At 41.8% G+C, this 25439-nt stretch overlaps 1 protein-coding gene across 10 annotated transcripts in view; it reads right to left on the bottom strand.

Moving 5' to 3' along the window:
- Positions 1-3840: 3840 nt before the first annotated feature.
- Positions 3841-25439, bottom strand: part of LOC135098267 (CHRNA7-FAM7A fusion protein-like) — a 52721-nt gene continuing 31122 nt past the window's right edge. For 5 of the 10 annotated variants that reach the window (XM_064000532.1, XM_064000531.1, XM_064000533.1 and 2 more), the window contains 2 exons: positions 23902-25405; positions 21337-23774 (listed from right to left, as the gene is read on the bottom strand). In XM_064000532.1, coding sequence (XP_063856602.1) covers positions 22830-23774; positions 23902-23946 — 990 coding nt within the window. In that variant the 5' untranslated portion in view covers positions 23947-25405 and the 3' untranslated portion in view covers positions 21337-22829. Of the gene's footprint in view, positions 4582-9731; positions 9833-10219; positions 10348-14402; positions 14684-21336; positions 23775-23901; positions 25406-25439 lie in introns of those variants that run through there. The other 5 variants (XR_010266762.1, XR_010266763.1, XM_064000537.1 and 2 more) reach the window with 2 other exon arrangements.

The following is a 25439-nucleotide window of genomic DNA, read 5'->3' as shown; positions in this document are numbered from 1 at the left end:
CCCCACAGCCCTCCACAGTCTCTGACACAGCCCCTGACACAGCATCTGACACAGCCCCTTCACAGACCACCACATATCTCACACATACATAAGAACATAAGAAATAAGGGAAGCTGCAAGAAGCGACCAGGCTTACACGTGGCAGTCCCTGTATGAAATATACCTACTTATTTCCATCTGTTATCCCCATCCATAAACTTGTCTAATCTTCTCTTAAAGCTCTCTAGTGTCCTAGCACTAACTACATGATTACTGAGTCCATTCCAATCATCTATCACTCTGAGAACCAATTTTTTTCTTATCTCCTTCCTAAACCTAAATTTTTTAAGCTTGTACCCATTATTTCTTTTTCTACCCTGGTTGCTGATCCTAAGATTTTGCCTACATCCCCCTTATGTCACTCAAAGACTTCTATCAGGTCCCCTCTTAACCTACGTATCTCTAAAGAATGTAAATTTAACAGCTTCAACCTCGCCTCGTAAGGAATACTCCTCATCCCCTGTATCCTTTTAGTCATTCTCCTCTGTACTGATTCTAATAGACCTATATCTTTCCTGTAATGTGGGGACCAGAACTGCACAGCGTAGTCTAGATGAGGTCTGACCAGCGCCAAGTATAACTTTAATATTACTTTGGGCCTTCTACTTTTAACACTCCTAAAAATCACACACACCACAGGAGCCTCACAAACAGTCTCACAGCCTTCACAAGCAGCCCCACACTCCACCACAGACACACCAGACCCACAGCCCTTCACCTCACCCACTTCCCAGCCCCCCACAGCCCCCCGGCCACCACAAATGAAGTCAAAGGAAGGGACTGTGGCTTCACCCAGCCAACCAGGACAGCCTACAGAGAGGGGGTAGTCCCAGTCAAGTCACAAAATATAGGCTTGGTTCTTCCTACAGTTTGAAGTCAATGATTGGACAGGTGGAAAGGTGGTGGTGGTGGTGGTGGTGCTGCTGCTTCTTTCATTCTCTTTGTTTACTTATTGTTTTTTTCTTTCCATTCTCTCTCTCTCTCTCTCTCTCTCTCTCTCTCTCTCTCTCTCTCTCTCTCTCTCTCTCTCTCTCTCTCTCTCTCTCTCTCTCTCTCTCTCTCTCTCTCTCTCTCTCTCTCTCTCTCTCTCTCTCTCTCTGCCCTTCACTATTGTTAGGTAATAATTGCAGTAACGGCAGTAGTCATAGTTATTATTGTATATTTTTTTAGCACTCGAGAACAGTGTAGCAGTAGTAGTAGTAGTAGTAGTAGTAGTAATTGGCAGGAATTAAGTACATTATTAAATATATTCTGATCTTGATTTGTGTTGCAGGCCAGACAGCTTAGTGGCAGAGCTGCAGGTGGCCCTCGTCAGCTTCCTGGTGGCACAGGTGTAGGATGGCTGGGAGCAGTGGAGGTGCCTGATGGGGCAGCTGTGCCGGGCAGAGGGGCTGCTACTGCTGCTGCGGAGAGCCACACTTGTATGGTAAGCTTCTTTCAGTCCTTCTCTAACAGGTTAATGAGGTTGTTGTTGTCATCATTGTTGATGTATTTTTTATGTTTTTCTCTATAAAATTGGTCTCTCTCTCTCTCTCTCTCTCTCTCTCTCTCTCTCTCTCTCTCTCTCTCTCTCTCTCTCTCTCTCTCTCTCTCTCTCTCTCTCTCTCTCTCTCTCTCTCTCTCTCTCTCTCAAGTTAGCTTAGTGGTAGTGGTAGTAATAACAGTAGGAATAGTAGCATTAGTAGTAGTAGGAACACCATACACTTAACACTCCCAACTCTCCCTTCCAGACCCTAGTAGTAGCAGCAGTAGTAGTAGTAGTAGTAGTAGTAGTAGTAGTAGTAGTAGTAGTAGTATCAACACTAACCACTCATTATTTCTCTACTGGTGATCTCCTGGCTTTCCTTACTGAGTCTTGGTCATCCTCTTTTAGAGATTTTGGTGAAACTTTTGCTGTTGCCTTGGACATATCAAAAGCTTTTGATAGAGTCTGGCACAAAGCTTTGATTTCAAACTATCCTCCTACGGCTTCTATCCTTCTCTCTGTAACTTCATCTCAAGTTTTATTTCTGACCATTCTATTGATGCTGTGGTAAACGGTCACTGTTCTTCTCCTAAATCTATTAACAGTGGTGTTCCTCAGGGTTCTGTCCTGTCACCAACTCTTCCTATTATTCATCAGTGACTTTCTAAAACCAAACTTGTTGTCCTATGCACTCCTATACTGATGATACCACTCTGCACTTATCCATGTCTTTTCATAGACGTCCAAGCCTTCAGGAAATAAACAGTTCACGCAGGGAAGCCACAGAACGCCTCACTTCTGATCTCTCTAAAATCTCTGACTGGGGCAGACCAAACTAGTTATTGCTCACTGCCTAAAAAAAATCAATTCTTCCATCTATCAACTCGACACAACCTTCCAGACAACTATCCCCTCTTCTTCAATGACACTCAACTGTCCTCCTCTTCTACACTGCCACACTCCCCTGCCTGTTTTCCCTTGGTACAAGCTTCTCATGTGATGGCTCACCCATAATTTTCCTCACATAATGGGTCCTGGCAAGCTTGACAGTGAAGAAAAGTGTTGCGATGGTGTTTGTTCAAGAAGGGATCAGTAATTGTGAGACAGGAAGGAAGATTGCAAATTCAGAAGCAGCTGTCATCTGGGTGGCGGATGGAGGCCGCTCACCCCCGGTCATCCTGCAGCTCACAGGCCTCTTCTGACCGGGAGAAAGATGGCGCAGCAATTAAGTGTTCACCGTGCATGTGTTTTGTCAACTTATTATTCCTGTATCTGTCTTCCTTTTTTGCCCTTAGCCTTTCTCTCAGGAGTGGCAGCTGTGCCCAGCACTGGTACTGCCCTGGCCACTTGTGTCACAGCTGTCTTTGATCTCCCCGTCTTCCTTCCAGCCCCATGGTTACTGACCTCGACTCAAACACCATCACGACACCCTCTTCCCTGTTAAACTTGCCGGGATCCATTGTAATGTAAGGGGTATTGAATGTGAGCGATGAAACGAGAAGGTAGTGGCAAGGGGGAAACGTACAGGGGAGCGCAGGAGAGACACCTCTCTCCACTGTGCCTGACAGTCTCTCAGTGATTGAAAGACTGAGCATAACATCTTCAGGGCACGTGAGTTGCCATGCATGACAATTTGGCACTTTTTCCATGTCTTCTTATTTGAGTAGACATATCATATCATAGTGAAAAGTCTAGTTTATCCTGTATGTGGAGACCTTCAAGTTACAATACAGCCCACTGCTTTAAGAGTTAAATGTGCACGTCAATGTTTTCTGTCGTGCCTTCTTTGCTGTGTAATGTTGTGGTGAAATGGTTAAATTCTGGACTGAGTTGTGAGTCATGCAGCAGGAGTACAGATGTGTGTCTTCCCCGCAGGTGGTAACACGGAGAGGAAGTGGAAGAAACCTTGGGACGCTCCCATAACTCAGGAGCAAGAATTACACCTTACTGGAACCTTGTGACTGACAGGTGGTGGTGACTGCAGGAACCAATTCATGTGAACATTGTGTTTTGTTGCTACACTTGAGAATCCTCTATCCTAAATAAAAAATTGGCAAACTTTTTTTTATTTTCTGGCCAATCCTGTTTACCTTGAGGGCATGACCTGTACTCTGCCAGAAACTTTATTCCCTGGCCAATTATTATTATTATTTTTTTTTATATTACCTTGAGGGCATGACCTGTACTCTCAGAAAGATTGCCTGAAACTTTATTTCCTGGCCAATTATTATTATTTTTTTTTATATTACCTTGAGGGCATGACCTGTACTCTCTGAAAGGTTGGCAAACAAAGATACTATTGACATGTCATTATGTTCAAGATTGTACACAAGATGGAATACTGAATGTTTATTGTTTTACTGTGAATGTTAAGTGAATAATAAATACACAACAGGATAATAAACATGGCACTTTTTTTCTTTATTACTGAAGTGCTGGAATGTACAAAACTTTTCTCAAGCCTGAATGAAGGTGGTGGTGGTGGTGGTGCTTGTTGAGTACAGAAGAGAGGGACTTCCTACATTCTTCCTTCCCAGACTGGAGTGGATTGGAGAACATTTGCAGCAGGGTCTTGGAGGAACAACACTTGCAAATTCTTGTGTCTTTGTGTCAACTTGAGTGAGGAGCAAACTCTTCCTGGTGAAACTGCCCACAACTCTTGTGCCTCTGCAGGTGTTGAATGAAGGTTGCCTGTCGGTCCTGCCATGACTTAAGGGAATTTCACGCTTTCTTCCTGCCGTCAACTGCTTGACAGTCTTCCTCCTGCTTAAAATTCTTGACACACTCTTCTTATTGCAACTTGACTCTTCCTTGATTGCAATGAAAACTCTTGTACCAGGACCTCTGTTTTGTCCTGACAATACTTAACACCTCATGTAGGGCTTGAAGGCTTGAAGGTCGTGATGCTCGGCCTCTCTTCCTGGTGAAGCTTGATTCCCCAATTGCAATGGAGTATGTCAGGCCCAGTGTGACAGCACTATTTGATAACCAGATGCCAATATTGCAGAAGCAGGTGCTGATAGAGATTCCTGCAGGCTGTTCATAGGATGGTGAAGTGGAAGCCACACACTTCACACCTGCAAGGAATACAGACCATTAGTTCCTAGACATGTGAAGCTTGTTGTATGTGCTGAGATTCCTTGTAATGACTTTTTGATAACTGATTCCCTACAAAACTCCAAACAAAAATAATAGGTCTCTCTTAGGCATAGGAGATGTGCCAAGATTCCCTAAAAAAACTAAGACTACACAAGAAATATCATAGGAAAACGGAAAAAGTTTGACAAGCATTGCACAAGCACTCTCAAACTAAATTTATCTGTGCTGTATACCTTTCACCTAACTCCTCTGACTATAAGAAATTCTTTGACTACTTAACTTCCAAAGTGGAGCACATTCTGACCCTCTTCCCTTTTGCAGAGATCTCCATTCTTGGAGAATTCAATGTTCACCACCAGCTTTGGCTTTCCTCTCTCCCTTCATTGACCATCCTGGTGAACTAGCCTTCAACTTTGCTATCCTCCACGACCTAGAGCAATTGGTGCAACACCCTACTCGTATTCCTGACCGTCTTGGAGATACGCCCAATATTCTTGATCTTTTCCTGACCTCTAATCTTTCTGCTTATGCTGTCACCCTTTCTTCTCCGTTGGGCTCCTCCGATCACAATCTCATATCTGTATCTTGTCCTATCACTCCAATCCCTCCTCAAGATCCTCCTAAGTGAAAGTGCCTCTGGCGTTTTGCCTCTGCTAGTTGAGATGACCTGAGGAGGTATTTTGCTGATTTTCCTTAGAATGACTACTGCTTCCATGTCAGAGACCCGTCTCTGAGTGCTGAGCGCATAATAGAGGTGATAGTGTCTGGCATGGAGGCATATATTACTCACTCTTTTTCTCGACATAAACCTTCCAAACCTCGGTTTAACACAGCTTGTTCTCGTGCTATACATGATAGAGAGGTGGCCCACAAAAGGTACTTAAACCTTCCATCACCAGAATCTCATGCACTTTATATTTCTGCCCGGAACCATGCCAAGTCTGATCTCCAACTAGCCAAAAACTCCTTCATTGACAGTGTCAAAACCTTTCAAGATCTAACTCCCCTAGTGACTTCTGGCATCTAGCCTAAAATATCTCCAATAACTTTGCTTCTTCTTTCCCTCCTTTATTTCAATCAGATGGCACCACTGCTATCACATCCATTTCTAAAGCTGAACTCTTCGCTCAAACCTTTGCTAAAAACTCTATCTTGGATAATTCTGGGTTTGTTCCTCCCTCTCCCCCACCCTCTGACTACTTCATGCTACCTATTAAAATTTTTCGCAATGATGTTTTCCATGCCCTCGCTGGCCTAAACCCTCAGAAGGCTTATGGACCTGATGGGGTCCCTCCTATTGTTCTCCGAAACTGTGCCTCCGTGCTTGCACCTCGCCTAGTCAAACTCTTTCAGCTCTGTCTGTCAACATCTACCTTTCTTGCTGGAAGTTTGCCTACATTCAACCTGTTCCTAAAAAAGGGTAACCATTCTAATCCTTCAAACTACCATCCTATTGCTCTAATTTCCTGCCTATCTAAAGTTTTTGAATCTATCCTGAACAGGAAGATTCTTAAACATTTATCACTTCACAACCTTCTATCTGATTGCCAGTATGGGTTCTGTCAAGCCCGCTCTACTGGTGATCTTCTGGCTTTCCTTACTGAGTCTTGGTCATCCTCTTTGAGAGATTTTGGTGAAACTTTTGCTGTTGCCTTGGACATATCAAAAGCTTTTGATAGAGTTTGACACAAAGCTTTGATTTCCAAACTACCCTCCTACGGCTTCTATCCTTCTCTCTTTAACTTCATCTCAAGTTTCCTTTCTGACCGTTCTATTGCTGCTGTGGTAGACGGTCACTGATCTCCTAAATCTATTAACAGTGGTGTTCCTCTGGGTTCTGTCCTGTCACCCACTCTCTTATTATTCATTAATGATCTTCTAAACCAAACTTCTTGTCCTATCCACTCCTATGCTGATGATACCACCCTGCACTTTTCCACGTCTTTTCATAGACGTCCAACCCTTCAGGAAGTAATCATTTCACGCAGGGAAGCCACAGAACGCTTGACTTCTGATCTTTCTAAAATTTCTGATTGGGGCAGAGCAAACTTGGTATTGTTCAATGCCTCAAAAACTCAATTCCATCTATCAACTCAACACAACCTTCCAGACAACTATCCCCCTCTTCTACATGGAACATCCTCGGTCTGTCCTTTACTTACAATCTGAACTGGAAACTTCACATCTCATCTCTAGCTAAAACAGCTTCTATGAAGTTGGGTGTTCTGAGACGTCTCCGCCAGTTTTTTTCACCCCCCCCAGCTACTAACTCTGTACAAGGGCCTTATCCGTCCATGTATGGAGTATGCTTCACATGTCTGGGGAGTTCCACTTGTACTGCTCTTTTAGACAGGGTGGAATCAAAAGTTTTTCGTCTCATCAACTCCTCTCCTCTAACTGTCTTCAGCCTCTCTCTCACCGCCGCAGTGTTGCATCTCTAGCTGTCTTCTACCGCTATTTTCATGCTAACTGTTCTTCTGATCTTACTAACTGCATGCCTCCTCTCCTCCCATGGCCTCGCTGTACAAGACTTTCATCTTTCTCTCACCCCTATTCTGTCCACCTCTCTAACGCAAGAGTTAACCAATATTCTCAATCATTCATCCCTTTCTCTGGTAAACTCTGGAACTCCCTGCTTGCTTCTGTATTTTCACCTTCCTATGACTTGAATTCCTTCAAGAGGGAGGTTTCAAGACACTTATCCACCAATTTTTAACTACTGGTTTGGAGTCTTTTATGGGACTGGCATTTCAGTGGGCATTTTTTTTATTGGATTTTTGTTACCCTTGGTCAGTGTCCTTCCTACATCAAAAAAAAAAAAAAAAAAAAAAATTGTGAGAACTGTGCCGAGATTTGATATGAAATGTGTCTAAATTCCATACTGTCACATTCAAGAAACGAAAATTGAAAGAAAGGAAAGCACCGGGTAGAGAAAATCTGAAAAGTACGGCAGTATAACGTTTGAAGCCAAGAAATGTGTTTAATAAATATGTCCCTATTATAATTTAAAAGCAAAAATTTGAAGAATTATGTAGAGTAGAAGAAAACACCAGATAGAAGAAATTTGCATGGCATCACAGAAATTTCAATGACACCACAATATATACACAAGTATAAAAGATGAACCTGATTAAAAAATTGCTATCTCTGCACTCATGAAAAACACAAATAAAAATTTAAAATTTGAAAAGAAGTCATTTTAAACTTTGGCCCATACCTTTTATTAGTTTTATTCATAGACAGTTTATGGTTGCAGAAATACAACAGTTTTAAGTGTAGTCCATCTTTTTGAAACCCACTATATAAGGAAAAGGTCAGATAAGGGAAAGAATTTTGAAGCCAAATACATGAGCAAATATAGTACAAGAAAATATTTATCAGATGAATAACAAATTAGGAAGATAACTATTTGAAATAAGCCAACTTTGAGGTGAACTGGGTAAAAAAAAAAAAATAATAATAAAAATAAATAAAAATCTAGTTTAATAGAACACAGCAGCAATAGAAAAGTCTAATGCAAATTTAGAATGTAAATGTGTGTGTGTGTGTGGTGTGTGAGAGAGAGAGAAGGGGTTATGTCTTTTTTGAGTGCATGACCATTCTTTTGGCTGCCTGACTAGGTTTTTGAGTGCATCACCAGTTTTTTTAAGTCATCAGTTTTTTGAGTGCATCACGAGTTATTTTTTTTTTGAGTGCACCACCAGGTTTTTGAGTGTCACCAGATTTTTTGAGTGTCACCAGTTTTTGAGTGCATCAGTTTTTTTTTGAGTGCATCACCAGTTTTTTTTGTCACCAGTTTTTCGAGTGCATCACCAATTTTTTTTGAGTGCATCACCAGTTTTTTGAGTGTATCACCAATATTTTTTGAGTATATCACCAGTTTTTTTTGTCACCATTTTTTTTTGTCACCAGTTTTTTGAGAGCATCAATTTTTTTTGAGTGCATCACCTGATTTTTTGAGTGTCACCAGTTTTTTTTAGTGCATCACCAGTTTTTTTTTTTGAGTGCATCATCAGTTTTTTGAGTGTCACCAGATTTTTTAGTGTATCACCAGTTTTTTTTTTGAGTGTCACCAGATTTTTGAGTGCATCACCAGTTTTTTTGTCACCAGATTTTTGAGTGCATCACCAGTTTTTTTGTCACCAGATTTTTTAGTGCATCACCAGTTTTTTTGAGTGTCACCAGATTTTTGAGTGCATCATCAGTTTTTTGAGTGTCACCAGATTTTTGAGTGTATCACCAGTTTTTTTGAGTGTCACAAGATTTTTGAGTGCATCACCAGTTTTTTTTGAGTGTCATTAGTATTTTGTGTGTGTGTGAGCGCGTGGGCGTGTGTGAGCGCGTGGGCATGAGAGTGCGTGGACATAAAAGTACGTGGGTGTGCGAGTGCGTGGGTGTGCGAGTGCGCGAGTGTGCGAGTGCGTGGGTGTGAGTGTGTGGGCGTATGTGTGAGCGTGCGTGGGTGTGGATGTGCGTGGGTGTGCATATACCGTTACTAAAGGTAGGTAGGTAGGTGTGTGTGTGTGTGTGTGTGTGTGTGTGTGTGTGTGATAATGAATAAGGGAAATAATGACCAATCGTAGTTAACAAGCCAACTGCCACTCAGCACAGCGAATAAGCAGAGGGACCACAAAATAGCAGCCACGGACACACCAATCCAACATGATTTTACGTGCTTATATAATATAATCTCAAATTCACTTCCTTAATTATCACCTCAGTAAGCTTAATCAGACCAACTTACCATCTGATCAGCATACTTCTCTCACCTGACAAATTAAATAACGTCACCTGCAGTCTAATCACCCTGGCAGCTTATTCCCTCGCAAATTGCTAAACTTCTATAACTTCCCATCTCTCACCTGATAAGCTTAACTACGTCACTTTGCCAGTGTTGTAATCACCATCTGTTCAACCTAATCACACCTACCCAACCTCACCTGGTCAACCTATATCAGCTCAGCCTAATCACATTACCTAACATGGCGTATCTAATCACCAAACATGGACAAACCTACCCATCCTTATTCTCACGTATTCATCCTTATCATTCATAATCTCATAGGTTACGCCTCAATTCCACCCACTGAATAATAATCTAACAATCTTCCTATTACCAAACTCTTACCTTCACTCCTTCACCGCCTCCTTCAGCCTTCCGCCACAAGACCACCGCACCTCGACGTCTCTCGCTGCGAGTCGTGGAAGGGGCCGAGCGGGGACGCCAGGCTGGAGGAAAACGAGACAATGATCCCTATTCTGAAACACTTCTGCGCCGCACCTCCACTAAACTGATAAGACTCTAAATGAAGTTGCACAGGTTTTCAAAAGATGTTTTTATGGTTCTAGTGACAGATTAACACGATTTCTATATTATTAACAGGAGAAATGCATTTAAAACCCGGCTATTCAGAACCTATCATCATTTGAAAAGAAAAAAAAAAAAATGTGGTGAGACAAATGAAGCGTTTCAGAATACGTAGGTGTTGTTTTGCTTGTTGTCCACTGTATAAAAGATGTAACTTGAGTTTCTGCAAATACTGAAAGAGGTGAAGGAACGTGCAATTCTAAGTAGGAAATGTTCTATACACATATGCATTTTAAGGCTTTGTTTACCCGTCAGAGGAGTTGAAAATGTATGGGACTCGTTGGTGTGCTGCTATGCGTGTAGCTGACGTGAAGAACAGACGGCTGCATTGTCGCAGCCTCGGAGGTGCCACTTATTTAATCTTATTTTTTGCAGGCTGTGGAATATTGCAGTATCTTATAACAAGACAAATGGTATTAAAAAGCATGTGATTTACCAATAAGCATTACACGACAACATTATTGCGGTGATTATAAGTACTCCTTTAAAATGCTAAGTGGCATCATCACTCAGCTGTTTTCAAGGTCGCTCGGACTCGGTGCCCTCCTCCGCTCCTCCCTCGCTTCGATGATGCCACGTAGTATTTTACAGGAGAGAGAGAGAGAGAGAGAGAGAGAGAGAGAGAGAGAGAGAGAGAGAGAGAGGGGAAGCTAAGCATTAAGAAGCTGTTTCATTATCATTTCCTACGAGGCTGTTTCTTACTACGCTCCTTCCCCGACGTGCGCGCGCGCGCGCGCGTGTGTGTGTGTGTGTGTGTGTGTGTGTGTGTGTGTGTGTGTGCTTATTTGTATACCAGTGTGTCGTTCTATGTAAGCTCGTTTTAAGCGGGCGTACGTTTGGTTTAATTAAATGCCAATAAACACCAATATCACTGTAATAAAAAAAAAAGAACGCAGATATCAAACACTACTGAGAGAGAGAGAGAGAGAGAGAGAGAGAGAGAGAGAGAGAGAGAGAGAGAGAGAGAGAGACTGTATATTGAATCAAAACTCCAACCGCCAGAGTCTGAAGATAAATCAACATAATAATTTTTGGGCAAGTCAGCAGACAAACTTCGCAGCCTTCACACTACCATTGGGTGACACCGCGCTTCGTTAGTGCCACACAAAGCTGTTCTGGGAAGGAGTGACACGTTTGCAAGGCGTGGCACTGGTCACTACAACGTGGCCACACATTTAGGGAAGTACTCTAGTGATACGAAATAAAAAAAAAGTCTGGATAACTGTGAAGGGTAGACAATATATGCTTCCTTTTTTTCTTTTGATACTGTTCATTTCGTCTGCCTGGGTGAGTAATGTAATAATTTCACCATGCTGTCATTGAACCCCTGGGCAATAATAAGACTAGAATAATAAGAGTGCTACTGTGAATGAAAAATACAATGATTCTTTTTTTTTTTCTATCAGTTTTATTCAACATCGGGTTTTTTTTTTGGGGGGGGGGTGGGTGGGTGAGCAATGTAATGATTTCACTAAACTACGGTGAAGTACTCTAGTGATCTGGAATGATAAGGCTGTCTGGATGGCACTGTGAACGGAGGAGAACAATGTATATTTTTCCTTTAAATTTTGTTCCATTTCGTCTGTTTTTTATTTATTTATTTATTTTCTTTTATGTAGGAGCGAAGTAATAATGCTTACGTGTTGTGCCGCACGGTGCACTGCCCAGGAATGTAGTACGTGTAATGTACCAACAGCTGACCCTTCTATTCCTCAGCCACGGTTACAAAAATGAAAGGATACTCTGGGCACAAACACCACCTGCCGCCAGTGTTACCTGATGACACTTGAAGGTGGTGAGTTGATGAATGTATCTCCACTTGGCGGGAACTGTCCGTTGTGTGTCGTGTAGAGAGAGAGAGAGAGAGAGAGAGAGAGAGAGAGAGAGAGAGAGAGAGAGAGAGAGAGAGAGAGAGAGAGAAAGCTTTTCGTCTCATCAACTCCTCTCCTCTAACTGACTGTCTTCAGTCTCTCTCTCACCGCCGCAATGTTGCATCTCTAGCTGTTTTCTACCGCTATTTTCATGCTAACTGCTCTTCTGATCTTGCTAACTGCATGCCTCCCCTCCTCCCGCGGCCTCGCTGCACAAGACTTTCTTCTTTCTCTCACCCCTATTCTGTCCACATCTCTAACGCAAGAGTTAACCAGTATTCTCAATCATTCATCCCTTTCTCTGGTAAACTCTGGAACTCCCTACCTGCTTCTGTATTTCCACCTTCCTATGACTTGAATTCCTTCAAAAGGGAGGTTTCAAGACACTTATTCATCAATTTTTGACCACTGTTTTGACCCTTTTATGGGACTGGCATTTCAGTGGGCATATTTTTTTTATTGGATTTTTGTTGCCCTTGGCCAGTGTCCTTCCTACATAAAAAAAACTCTCTCTCTCTCTCTCTCTCTCTCTCTCTCTCTCTCTCTCTCTCTCTCTCTCTCTCACACACTAGAAAATGAATGAAGGTTTAGGAGTGAGGCGTAAGATTAAAGGAGCGACTAAAATCAAGGAACGAAGGTGCTTTGACAGCCTTAGAAAATTGCATCATACAGCAAAGTTACAACACAGACCAGAGAAGTTTCCGTGTCACACTCAATACAACTTGTGTCTATGAAGGAGTGACTCACACCAGTGCTGCAAGAAAATTATGCCTCTTCATCCGGTACCACCAAAACACTAAACAAGAGGACATAGAAACCTGTGTAAAAAAAAAAAAAAAAAAAAAAAAAAATCTTTATAAATTACCTGTTCTGTCTGATTATGACCAACTCACTGTTCCACATATTTCACAAACTGCTGTGTGGAATTGTTTTGCGAACAGTGAGCAAAGGTATTAGCAGCCTTGTCCCTATGATTTCTGAGTGTTTGCGTCTTAAGCCTCACTGCTGACTATACCCCCTCCGCCCCGAAAGTGATGTAAAATTGAGAAAACTCTAACCTGATGGAATTACGGTAGAATTGCAAAAGACAGGAGTCACTGAGGAAGATGCAAGGGATAGAAACAACTGGAGGAGATTGGTACATGGCGATAACCCATGACACCAGGGAAACTGCCAAAGACGACACAGTGGGTGGGGCGTCGGGCCTGGTGGCAAAGGCGAGAGGCGAGTAGTGGGCGGAGCAAAAACCCTCACCACCTGCTCCCCACTGATTGGATGGCAGCTTCAAATACATAACAAGGTAATTCTATTTTCCCTGCAGGCGCCCTGAACTCCTGCCAAAGCCTTATTTGCACTAGGATTTAGAGATCTCTAAGCTGGAAACAGGAGGCCACATTCTCTAGAATTTCCGAGAGGACACAGCCGCTTCAGTGATCAGTCCACCAGCATCTGTGCATTCCGCGGCTGTGTGCTGTGTGGTTGTACTGCTGTGTGGCTGTGTGGCTGTGTGACTATGTGCTGCGTGGCTGTGTGTTGTGTGGCTGTGCTGTGCTGTGTGTGTGTGTGTGTGTGTGTGGGTGGGTGGTCGAGTGGCTGTGTGCTGTGTGGCTGTGTGGGTGTGTGCTGTGTGTTGTGTGTTGTGTGGCTGTGTGCTGTGTGGATTTGTGTTGTGTGGCTGTGCTGTGTAGCTGTGCTGTGCTGTGTGTGTGTGTGTGTGTGTGTGTGTGTGTGTGTGTGTGATTGAGTGTGTGTGTGTGTGAGTGTGTGATTGAATGGCTGTGTGCTGTGTGGCTCTGCCTTTGTGGCTGTGCTGTTTGGCTGTGTTGAACAGCGGCTCCTGTTGCTGCTGCTGCCGCTGCTATTACTACTCGTGTTGCAAAGTTTAAAATAAAAACTATCACTGAGAATCCAGAAACACAAGCGTGAGGCCAGTACAGCAGTTATCCGTGTGTGTGTGTGTGTGTGTGTTTCCAGAGCTGTGCATTCAGGTCACTTTATCTGTGACAATTAGAAAAAAACAAAAAATTACTATCTCGGCGGGAAGCACTCAGAGATTATAAATTGCGATACACAAACTCAAATCTTTCAGATGTTCATATTATATATATATATATATATATATATATATATATATATATATATATATATATATATATATATATATATATATATATATATATATATATATATATATATATATATATATATATATATATATATATATATATATATATATATATATATATATATATATATATATATATATATATATATGGAGAGAGAGAGAGAGAGAGAGAGAGAGAGAGAGAGAGAGAGAGAGAGAAATGAATCAGAAATGAGACATGCATGAACCAGCAATGAAACATGAGTGAGGAAGGAGTTTAAGCAGAGGTGACCCAGGAGTGAGACAGTACAGGGCAGAGTGACGCAGAAATGATGGGGGTGTTGGAAAGGTGAGGCAGGGTAAGGTAGGGTTAGTCTGAAATGGAGACGAGGCAGGAGATAAGCAGGAAAGGACAGATGGAAGCAGGAGAGTGGCAGCACCAGACAGTAGTAGTACCTCTTCTTCTTCTTCCTTAACTAATACTCCTGGCAAACCGCCTTTCGCTGCACACCAGACACTGGGTATATGGTGGTCTTCATATTATTAAGTGGACGCCGTATGGAAGTAATCAGTAACCTCTCCCTCTTCCTCCTCTTCCCCGGATACATCTTCACCAGAGACATGGAGACCAACACTCATGTAATAGGACAGGGATGGGGCAACGTGAATAGGAATGGACGGAACGTGGGGCAACAGTCCCTCGCCACCCTCACGCGGTGTGCTGTCCTGCCCTCTCCCTGGAATGTCAACAGTAATTAAGGACCACAAAATATTACAAGCAATTCAACATAATTTTCTCCCTGCTGTTGGATTCGACGTCGTCTACGTGGTCGATCATAATTAACTCTTTGACTGGTAATGACAGGCACTTGTTACTTCATTTCAGTAAGCCTTCATGATTTAACTGTGGAAAGTGTCAAACTACAAGCGGTAGAAAGTCTGAAATGCTGTGTCACTCCTTTAGATGTCATTGGTGTGTCTCCAGATCACATATTCATCTAGAGTGGTAGATGAATGGAATGGACTCAGTAATCAGATTGTTAGTGCTGAATCATTAGGGAGCTTTAAAAGATCAGACAAATTTATGGATGGAGATGATAAATGGAAATAGGCAGATGTGTTTCATACAGGGACCGCCATGTGTAGGCCTGATTGCTTCTCGCAACTTCCCTGATTTTCTTTTGCTCTTATGTTCTCATACACAACAGATGTAGACATACCATTTCAATATAACCTACAATGACCTAACCTATCATTTACTTGAACTTGAAGAGATGGCAAAGATGTTAAATGGTTTAAACTGAATATGCTAAAATATGAGAAAATAAGCCACTTGTGAATGGAGCAGCGCAAAGCAGTGGAGGAGATTTTCTCGTGAACCAGTAAGGAGACGCCTGGAGGTGTTGTACATGTCTTTGAGTAGAGAGACTGGTGCAGAGTGACAAAGTTTAGCCACCTTGGTTATATTCCGGGTGGATTGTGTTAAGATGAGCTAGGTTAGATTACATTGTTTTAGCTTAGTTATCTTAACCTAGATTAGATAACTTAGGTTAGTTTGGTATGACAGTTTAATTTAGCTTATTTTAAATCGTATTACCCAAGCTAGATTTGGATTATATAGATTCAAAGAGGGCAACTCAGAAACTAAGGTGGCTGGTCTTCCATGTCATTCCGAGTGTTTATTAAGAAATTAAAAATAATAATAAGAAAAGAAGACAAATAGACTTTAGCACCTATTGATAAGCAAGAGGCGTGGAAAGCTGTTCACCTCCCCGACACCTGACGCGACCCCACTTCCATAATGCACTGCAGGTTGTCCTAAAGAGGATGAAGTAACACTTGTGAACACGCTGTTGTAAGGAAGGTCAAGTAACAAGACGATAAAGACGATTGTGCATTTTTCTGGTTCCTCATCATTATCCCCTCAAAATTTACATACTAATCCCAAAACACATCACCGCCAGAATAGAAACTACTGCCATAAAATATCAAGGTGTCGACAGAATGCATAACAGAAAAGAACGAGCGCTGCATTGCTCATCACTTTCAACGAAATATGTGTAAGAGCAAATCTCCTGCGTATACACGAGTTTATCCCAGATATTGCATCAGATGAACGGCTCCTATGCAGCCCACGTATCCTCGGCGCCGCGTGGCCTACCAGCCTGCACTGTCCGTCAGCCAGTCACTGCAGCAGGAGGAGAAAGACTGGCAGCAAGAAAGACAGGGAGGCAGACAGGCAGAACATTATCCTGTCCTAATTGGAAGGATCGGCGTGGCGGAAGTAGCCTTTTCCTTCACTATCCTACATGTGTTAGTTCAATATAGTGCAATTCAACACAAACAGCACAACAAAGGCTAGAGAATCTGTACTGTTTGTTCTGCCGCGGTGTTTTCTTGTGCGTGCATTGCGTTTGTACTCCGCGAACTGGCGATGAGATACAAATGGCGCAAGGAGGAGGATTACCACAAGGCTGCGCGCTGGAAGGTAATGTGACTGGTGTTAACGTCACCTCTGCACTTTGCTCCTTGCACTCCCGCGTACAATGGCCGCGCTTACCCTCACAATATTACGGTGAATTAGCGCGTGTGTGTGTGTGTGTGTGTGTGTGTGTGTGTGTGTGTGTGTGTGTGTCGCCGCGGTACAGGAGTGGTTTCAACGGGGAAAATAATATAATGAAGAAGAAGAAGAAGAAGAAGAAGAAGAACTACAATGACGACGACAACAACAACAACAACAATAACAACAACAATGACAAGAACAAGAAGGAAATGATGACGATGATGATAATGCTAACAGCTATACAAAACAGAGCACATGAACATAAATCATCGTATTAATTCATAAATTCTTTTGCAACCGATGTGCACATGAACAGAAAGGAAGAACAAGCAGCAGTAGATCTATTGACCCTCAGGCTCCTGTTTGTAATAATCTGCTCTCTCCAAAGTAAGAAACGTAGCGTAGTTAAGGCGAAGGCTGTGAGGTTATTGATCGTCTCCATGAAGCATAACAACACACAGTATGCACACTCTTACGTACCATATCGGATATTCATACGTACTACATCTTATAAGACGCAGCACGTGTCTTAATCCCCTATGGTCGTACTGAACGCGCGGGTTTATCAACGTGAATTACAACCACGATACATGCAAGTTGTGTTCACAGTGGACACTTCAGCACGCGACATTCCTGCCTCCATTCTCACGCGCGTCCCTCTCCTTTCATTAATTTGACGTCAGCCTGAGGTAAGACTGAATATACTCGCACACTCAAGGTTCCCAGCACTAAATTAAAAGATTACGCACCGGGCAAGGTTGTGAGTCGACTGAACAAGGCGACAAAAGTGTACAGTTGTTAAAGTGAGTGCGGGAGCTGTTGGTTAAAGAGATTTATGGGTAGTAATGCGAGGTGGATATAGACAAACATGTTTTATACAGAGACAGCCACTGATAAGTCTACAGGCAGGCTTCGTGCAGTTTCATATATGGTCTTATGCACTAGAGTGAGTACTGGTGGTTGGTGAGGTCTGGTTGTGTGTGGAGGCATTTGGGCAGACTGAAGCCATCAAGTATTTGGTGGCACTGATTGGGAAGGGACAGAAGTGTTCGAGGGAAGGTGAAAGGGTAGCAGAGAGAAGAAAAACAGAAGGGAAAGGCAGTTACTGTTTTACTGCATCATGCAAAGCTGAAAACATTGTGTGCGGGAAGACATTTGAAGAGAAATATAGTTTTACAGTAACATTTGTATATTTGCTGTGTTTGAAAAATTCCAGTTTGATGGTAAAAGGAACAGCGTGTTCAGTTCACACCCATCACTCGGTTCCAAGAGATCACGGGTTCGAATCCCAGGCAGAGAGGAGATAGATTATGTTTACCTGCTGTCACGCCGCAGTCTGTGTTCACCTGGGAAGAAACTCGTCATGCAAACCACTGAAGCCGCAAATATATGCTATAGTCTCTCTTTCTGTTACCTCTAATATATATATACTGTTCTATACACTTTTTTTTTTATCTCATTTAACTTGACTATTTTCCTTGATATCGTTTCTTGTATTCCCTTTACTGTTACATTTAATTTACCTATTATTATTATTATTATTATTATTATTATTATTATTATTATTATTATTATTACTATATTTTTTGACGTCCGGGTCTCCTGCTCTATCAGGGGCAAGACGGTGCCTGCTAAAGAAGGACTTTGGTTTTTCCCACAGACATATTATAATAACAACAATAACAACAGCTTCCACAACAGCGTGCTAAAAATAGTGAAGATACCCTGACTTAGATACAGTGTTCCTTGCATATGCGCCTCTCTTCCCTCACGGCTTTCCTGCCCTCCCTCCCTGTACCATTAATCATCCCGTGTTGGTATTTCATAGATAACACTTCGCCGAATTTGCTAACTGTATAGATATAACCCTGCTTAAGACACGCCACGTCGCCATGCTGACTCCCTCCCTCGTACGTGGCTCCCATCGCGTGATGCTCCGCGTCTTATGATCTACTTATCTATTTTTATAAAGTGTGATAATGTGTACACAGGTTTTCACGAGACACTGTTGTTTTCGAGTGATTCTTGGACCTGACCTAACCTAATCTAATCTACCCTAACCAAACTAAACTAAAGAAAACAAAAGAAAACCAAATCTAGCCTAATCTAACTTGACCGACTCGAACCCAAACCAACCTCACCTAGTCTCGCTCAACTTGATCTAACCTAACCAAACCTAATCCAAACGAAACCTAATCTAACTTAACCAAACCAACCAAATTCAATCAAACACAACGAAACCTAACCTGAGAGAACTTAATGTACCCCAACCCTACCTAAGCCAAGTCAAACTAAACCACACACACACACACACACACACTGTTTATTAGCGTAAGGAATAGGCCCATACATAAATGATAAGGGCTGAACTATACGGTATGACATATGAGAGAGAGAGAGAGAGAGAGAGAGAGAGAGAGAGAGAGAGAGAGAGAGAGAGAGAGAGAGAGAGAGAGAGAGAGAGAGAGAGAGAGAGAATCAGTGTGCCTTCTGCAGCTGTGGAGAAGGAAAGGAGGATGCAGGGGAGATGATGAAGAGGAGGAGGAGGAGGAGGAGGAGGAGGAGAGAAAGGAATATGATGAATAACAATTATAATAAAAAAGAAACGAATAAAACTGAGACAAAACAATAATAAACAGAAACAAACAAAACAAAGATAAACAAGAAATAAAACAGGAGGAAAATGACTAAAAAAAAAACACTGAACATGGAAAATGATAAACAGTTGGAAAAATAAAAAGTATTATACACGTATAAAGGATTACACGTACCCACACACGCGCACACACACAGACATACATACAGACAAAGACACAGACACACACACACACACACACACAGACCTAAATTTCTTGCTGTATTAAATTACCACTTAATTAAGAGGAAACATATATTCCATAACGAGAAGGGATAGACATTAGAACCACCACCACCACCACCATCATCACAGGACGATAAGGCAAGACATTTCACTAAATTCACATCAACACATATTGACTTTTTTGGTGGTGTTTTTATTCCATGGCATGTTCATATCAGTTTGTTATTCAGTGGAGTCTCTCTCTCTCTCTCTCTCTCTCTCTCTCTCTCTCTCTCTCTCTCTCTCTCTCTCTCTCTCTCAATTACAGTAAGATTTTATATATTATTTCTAAATTCTCCTTCGTAACGCCAGACCGCCTGCTGTTTTAACGTTGAGTTGAGAGAGAGAGAGAGAGAGAGAGAGAGAGAGAGAGAGAGAGAGAGAGAGAGAGAGAGAGAGAGTGGAGAAAGTATCGCGTTGAATGTCTCCCTCTCCCCTTCACACCAATTTCTCTCTCTCTCTCTCTCTCTCTCTCTCTCTCTCTCTCTCTCTCTCTCTCTCAACTCAACTCAAAAAACAAAAAACACAATTCTCACTGAGCCTATCCACTTTTCCTGTGTTTCCATCTTTCCACTTGTCGCGCGTGTGTGTGTGTGTGTGTGTGTGTGTTCCAGACTTCTTGATATGTCTTTCTCCTTTAAATACATTATCATTCTATGTACCTGCACATTTCATCTAGAGAGAGAGAGAGAGAGAGAGAGAGAGAGAGAGAGAGAGAGAGAGAATGGCAGGCAGTATGATATATAGAAACATAACAAGATAACACTAGAAACAATACCATATTAATAGATTTACTCTATTTAGAACAACCTCAACGTGCCCAAACACTAAGAAAGAGACGAAAGTTATTTATAGAAATAGAAGATTCTTTTGGCAAGGAACTGAGGTGAGAGGAAGAGCTCAAATCATGGAGAAAATACAAGAAATGAACTTGACCTTGAGGCTTCTGAGGGGTAAAGTCAGAGAGAGAGAGAGAGAGAGAGAGAGAGAGAGAGAGAGAGAGAGGAGTAGGTAGAACGTGACAAGGAATGTACATACACTTAAGCAAGGAGGATACGGAGAATGTTATATTATAATTGTGACAAGGTGCTGAGTGAGATGAGAACAGTTGAAGGCAATAATAAGAAAAAAAGAAGCTAAGTGTAAGGTTTCCGAGAGTCAGTGTATCAAAACTCAAGTAAAAAGAAAAAAAAATGTTTAACCAAGACAGAAAACATTTTTGGCAAGGAAAGTTGTGAGAGGACAGTTCATGGTGACGATAAGACAAAACAGCCTAACTATTAGGCTTCCCAGGGTCAAGGCCAGAGAGAGAGAGAGAGAGAGAGAGAGAGAGAGAGAGAAAGGTAGACAATATACCCAAACTCTAAAGAAGAAAGAAAAAAGAACCGTTTATCGAAATACAAGACACTTTTTGTAAGGAGCGTGGTGAGAAGAGGAGAGTCTATGACGACAATAAGATACATTATACTGATCACAAGGACTCCGAGGGTCAAGGCCAGAGAGACCAGGCAGAATATCACCAGGAATAGTGGCAGCTTTTTGAAACACTTCGTTGTCTCAATAGGACTATGTTCACTTGCCGAGAGAAAAACCTCGCTGCCCACAAGGCTTCCGAGGGTCAAGGCCAGAGAGCGGATAAAACAACAGCAAAGAGAGTGACCGCGTTCTGAATCACTTTGTTCTCTCATCGCAGCGATCACTGGCCACGAAAACTTAGTCGAATTCTCATGGGTATTTTCGAATTCTCATGGGTATTTTTTTTTTTTTTATCATTGATGATACAGACTACTTGTTGACAGATCATTTGACTCATGAAAACATCCTTGAAGTCCACAACAGTTTTCATTAGACTCCGTGAAAATTAATCGAAGAGGAGTACAGGGGTGTTTAAGAACGCTGCTCCAGGAACATATTTAATGAAAGAGTAAGGATATATTGACAAAAAAAAAAAAAAAAAAAAAAAAATAGAACTGTCCAATGTTTAATTTCTCAAAAATCTGATAGGCAAGTTTAAAGTTATCAGACAAGGAGTGAATGAAAAAGTGTAATATGATAGGGAGAAAATACTAAGGGATGTAAACTTTCCCAGTCATGTGAAAAAAGAGTAAAAGAACAAATTAATGAAAAAAAAAGAAAATTGTTGTAGATGTCGTTGGTTTGGCGTCACACATCACAAAGGATTTATTGACAAGATTTCCATTACTGCCTGGTGGTAAATACTGTGACAGTCGATGACGTGTATTCTAGCGAACAGAGTGTGTACTAATGCTTTCCACTTCAGAAACTAAATAGTCAGTGGAGACGTGGAGACAAATCCCCTTGGTTATACTTTTTTTTTTTTTTTTTGCTAGATGTGGAGGTGGACACTAAAATAATACAGTCAGTAGAAGAGAAGAGAAATTGATTGGGTTAGTCTCTTTTCGCCGCTGTTAGTGAGAATGGTGGTAGACAATGAAATTAAATAGTCAGTAGAGCTGTAGGCTACACCCCCAACTCGGACCATCACCAACTCGGCCCTGGTCTATACTAACTCGGACCACGATAACCATCTCGGACCACCAACTTGGACCATGTTTAAAAATTAAATAATAATTCAGCAGCTCAAAATTGACTTATTTCACGATAAAATACAATTAAAATTATGCTCTAAAAACATGCAAAAGTCAGTAAAATACAATTAAAATTGTAGTCTAAAAACATGCAAAAGTCAGTTTAGAAAATAAAACTAGAGTATTTCATGAAAAATCAAGTCATTACATATTCACAGCAATATGATGAGAGGCAGCTTTCAGTAAGCTTTTTGCTGTTCTAGTGCCCAGAGAAAATTCCTCCCAAAGCATGACTAGTCGTCCGTGTTTTGTATATTTATTTTTTTGGTGACGCCAACACCTTTCCATCATTTATAAACTTTACATGAAGCGTTACAAGTCTAGCCTGTGTGTGTAGTAGGGTTATTAAAGTATAGAAGTTCAGTTGGCCTTGACGTGCTTTCATATTAAGTCTGTAATGCCATCCTTCAACGTCATTGTTAGTTCTTACACTTCGATCAAATACCCACCAAACTTTGGGAGGCCACATTTCTGACGTAATCCATGTACTGTTTATGTAGTAAATAAGAGTGGTTGTGACCCAGCTGCTTTCCTACAGAATCTTATAAAAAGTCCTTCTATGTGATCATCAGGTACATACGGCAGAGAAAACAGTTGTCTTACAAATTTGTAGGTTTTGCTATCATGTGTGTAAGCAGACTGGAGGCCAAGAACTTGCGCCTTCCTCCAAACTGCTTGTCCCCAGTGAAATGCACAACCACGCATAACTACATGTGGGAAAACTTCTGGGATAGCACGCCAAATACTTTGTTCAAAATCAAGGATAACTTCTTTTACTTTTAATTGTCCATCTAAAATTTCTTTGAGTTTACTAAAAATTATCCTATAATCTTTACATCTCTTACCCGACATTAACACAGAGGCGTTTGTTTTACGTTACCATCGCACTTCATAAATGCGTGAATACTAAAAAGCTGGGTAAAGGGTCGCCTCACTACTTTAAAAGTTCCATCAACATACCAGTTTCTTGCTTTAGCAAGTAACTGAAGCTGTTCTTGTGTTGCAAACAATAGGTGGCGTCTGTCCCCTATACTTATATCTGCTTTAAGAAAGTTAGGTGGAATGTGCTCCTCACTAATACAAAAAGTTAGGTCACTGGGCTCAGCAGGTCTGTTAGCTCGCCGCTTCCTGTTTGCTTGGCGAGCTAGATTCACCGGTGCAGGTAGCGAGGCAGTAGGCTTTGTTGGATCAACGTGTTCAAGAAGCACTTCCTCCACGATTTCTAAAGCTGGGCGAAATACATCATCCATTGCTTTGTCTTTAATTAACTTTGACACCATGCTTGTAGTCAAAGGGCATGCTTCCGGTGGGTGTGAATGTTCATTGGCTCCTCTGATAAACACTCCGTTCACTTCCTTTACCATCATGTTACAGGTAACCTTTTTATTACGCACTGCACAGCGCCAATGAACACCAACATTTGTTTTTCTTTTAAATGTGTATGAAAATCGTAGACTGTCCACAAGTTTCTGCTTGCCCCTTTGTGAAGATGCACACATTTTTTCATACGTTATAATAGGTGGATGAGCCTCAGAGCAGTCCAAAGTGTCGTTGTCCAAGGTGTCTTCGTCTAGACAAGTTTCAGAATTTATATCATCCACTAACGCCTGGGTCGGAGTAGGTAGATGATCCTCAGGGCAGTCATGTACAGCGATGTCTTGTACAGAAGAGCAAGTTGTGCAGCTCCAATTCACGTCAAGACCCTCCCTTACAGCTCTTCTATAGTCCTCCCTTGAAATCCCAGCCTTACAGGTTCTGTGTTGCCACGATTTACATCCATCACACAACAATGCCTCCTGTAAAAAATCATATTCCGAGGTTCATGTCGATATTTTAGTGTACACTAGATATAATCAGTATTACAGAAAACTGTTCAACATAGTTACAATAAATTCAATTAACGATTAAATCCTGTAGTCTCACCTGTCGAGGACGCGCTACGTCTTTGCACACCAAACACTTGTCCATGATCGGACTGCCTTCTGCCGTGTACAAGTGATATCTGGCCTGGACATCGTGTGAGTGAACCAAGAATCACACATGTGTGAAGCACTCTTCTCTGTGCGATAGTTTATGATGGTTTGAATCTGACAAGTGTGTGAAGCACTCTTCTCTGTCCGAGTTCAAGTTGGTTAGGCCGTGATCCCTTTAGGCCGAGAGTCTGTGCTGCCGTTCTTGACAATGGTCACACTGCAAAGCATGCTGGTTGAATCGTATACGTGGAGAGCAAACAACACGAGGAAATTTGGTAGGCATCCTGAGCGATGAGGTGTGAGGGAATAACGAATACGCAGAATTTGACTTCAACACATCAACTAAGTAAGCAAGACAGTGTTTTGACACTTTCGAAATTATAGGTTTCGAATTTAGTAATATTTTGAATTAAGTAATTGAGACAGTGTTTCAAAATTAGTATGTAGGTTTCGTAATTGTAATTGCACTTGTACGGACACGGCAAGGTTTGCTGTGCGACACAGGTGTGAGAGGTGGCAGGACAGGAAATGTGATAATGGTGTATCTTGAGCTGATCAATGGCAGCTGTGAAACCCGGTATTTTCAATGACTGGGTTTCGTGCACTTCCTGCAGTACCTCATAAAACGATTAATGTGTGTGTATGTACGCTACGGAACATAGTTTCCACTGCATATAGGTCTCTTCCACTGTATATAGGTCTCTTCCATTTATTATCTTTATTTTATGGAGGTATCGATCTCTCGATACATTATCAATAAAACTCATTAGCATGCAATCACGTCACACTTCTCGCCTCCACAGTAGTCCTCCAGCATCGACTGCACTATAAAAACTATGAAAAGGATCTCAGTATTACGGCCTAAACAACCCACGGCCTACAGAGTCGCGGCCTAAACGACTCTCGGCGTAAAGGGATCACGGCCTAAACGACTCTAGGCCTAGAGTGCTCACGGCCGAAACGACCTGCTCCCCTCTGTGCGATAGTTTATGATGGTTTGAATCTAACAAATGTAGTGATAATACACGTTCATACGTGAAGCCACGTGCAGCTTGTCGAGATTTTTTTTCCCACGCTCAAATGAAGCGGTTACTGATTCGTGATTAAAGAGATAATTAGCTTATGTATTGCTTACATGTAGTTTACAGTGGAATTTTAATAATAATAATTTAATAATTATGGCTGCGCCAGTATTATGACAATTTGTTTTTTCATCCCGAGTCGTAGGGTAATGAAGGCAAATGTAGGGTAATTTCAGTAAGTGTGTAGGGCGGAGACGTCTGTAGAGGTTGGCAACACTGCCCACAGTTTATGATGGTCCGAGTCGGCAAACATGGTGGTCCGACTTGGTATTTTAGAAAATGGGAATGGTCCGAGTTGGTCCACAAGATGGTCCGAGTTGCCTTTTCATAATGGGCCGAGATGGAAAAGGGCCGAGTTGGCCCTACCCCGAGCTGTAGAGAGAAACTGCGTTGGTTACATTTTTAC

Source organism: Scylla paramamosain, unplaced genomic scaffold (genome assembly GCF_035594125.1).
Source record: "Scylla paramamosain isolate STU-SP2022 unplaced genomic scaffold, ASM3559412v1 Contig53, whole genome shotgun sequence".
Taxonomy (NCBI): domain Eukaryota; kingdom Metazoa; phylum Arthropoda; class Malacostraca; order Decapoda; family Portunidae; genus Scylla; species Scylla paramamosain.
This window is presented reverse-complemented; position numbering and strand designations above follow the sequence as displayed.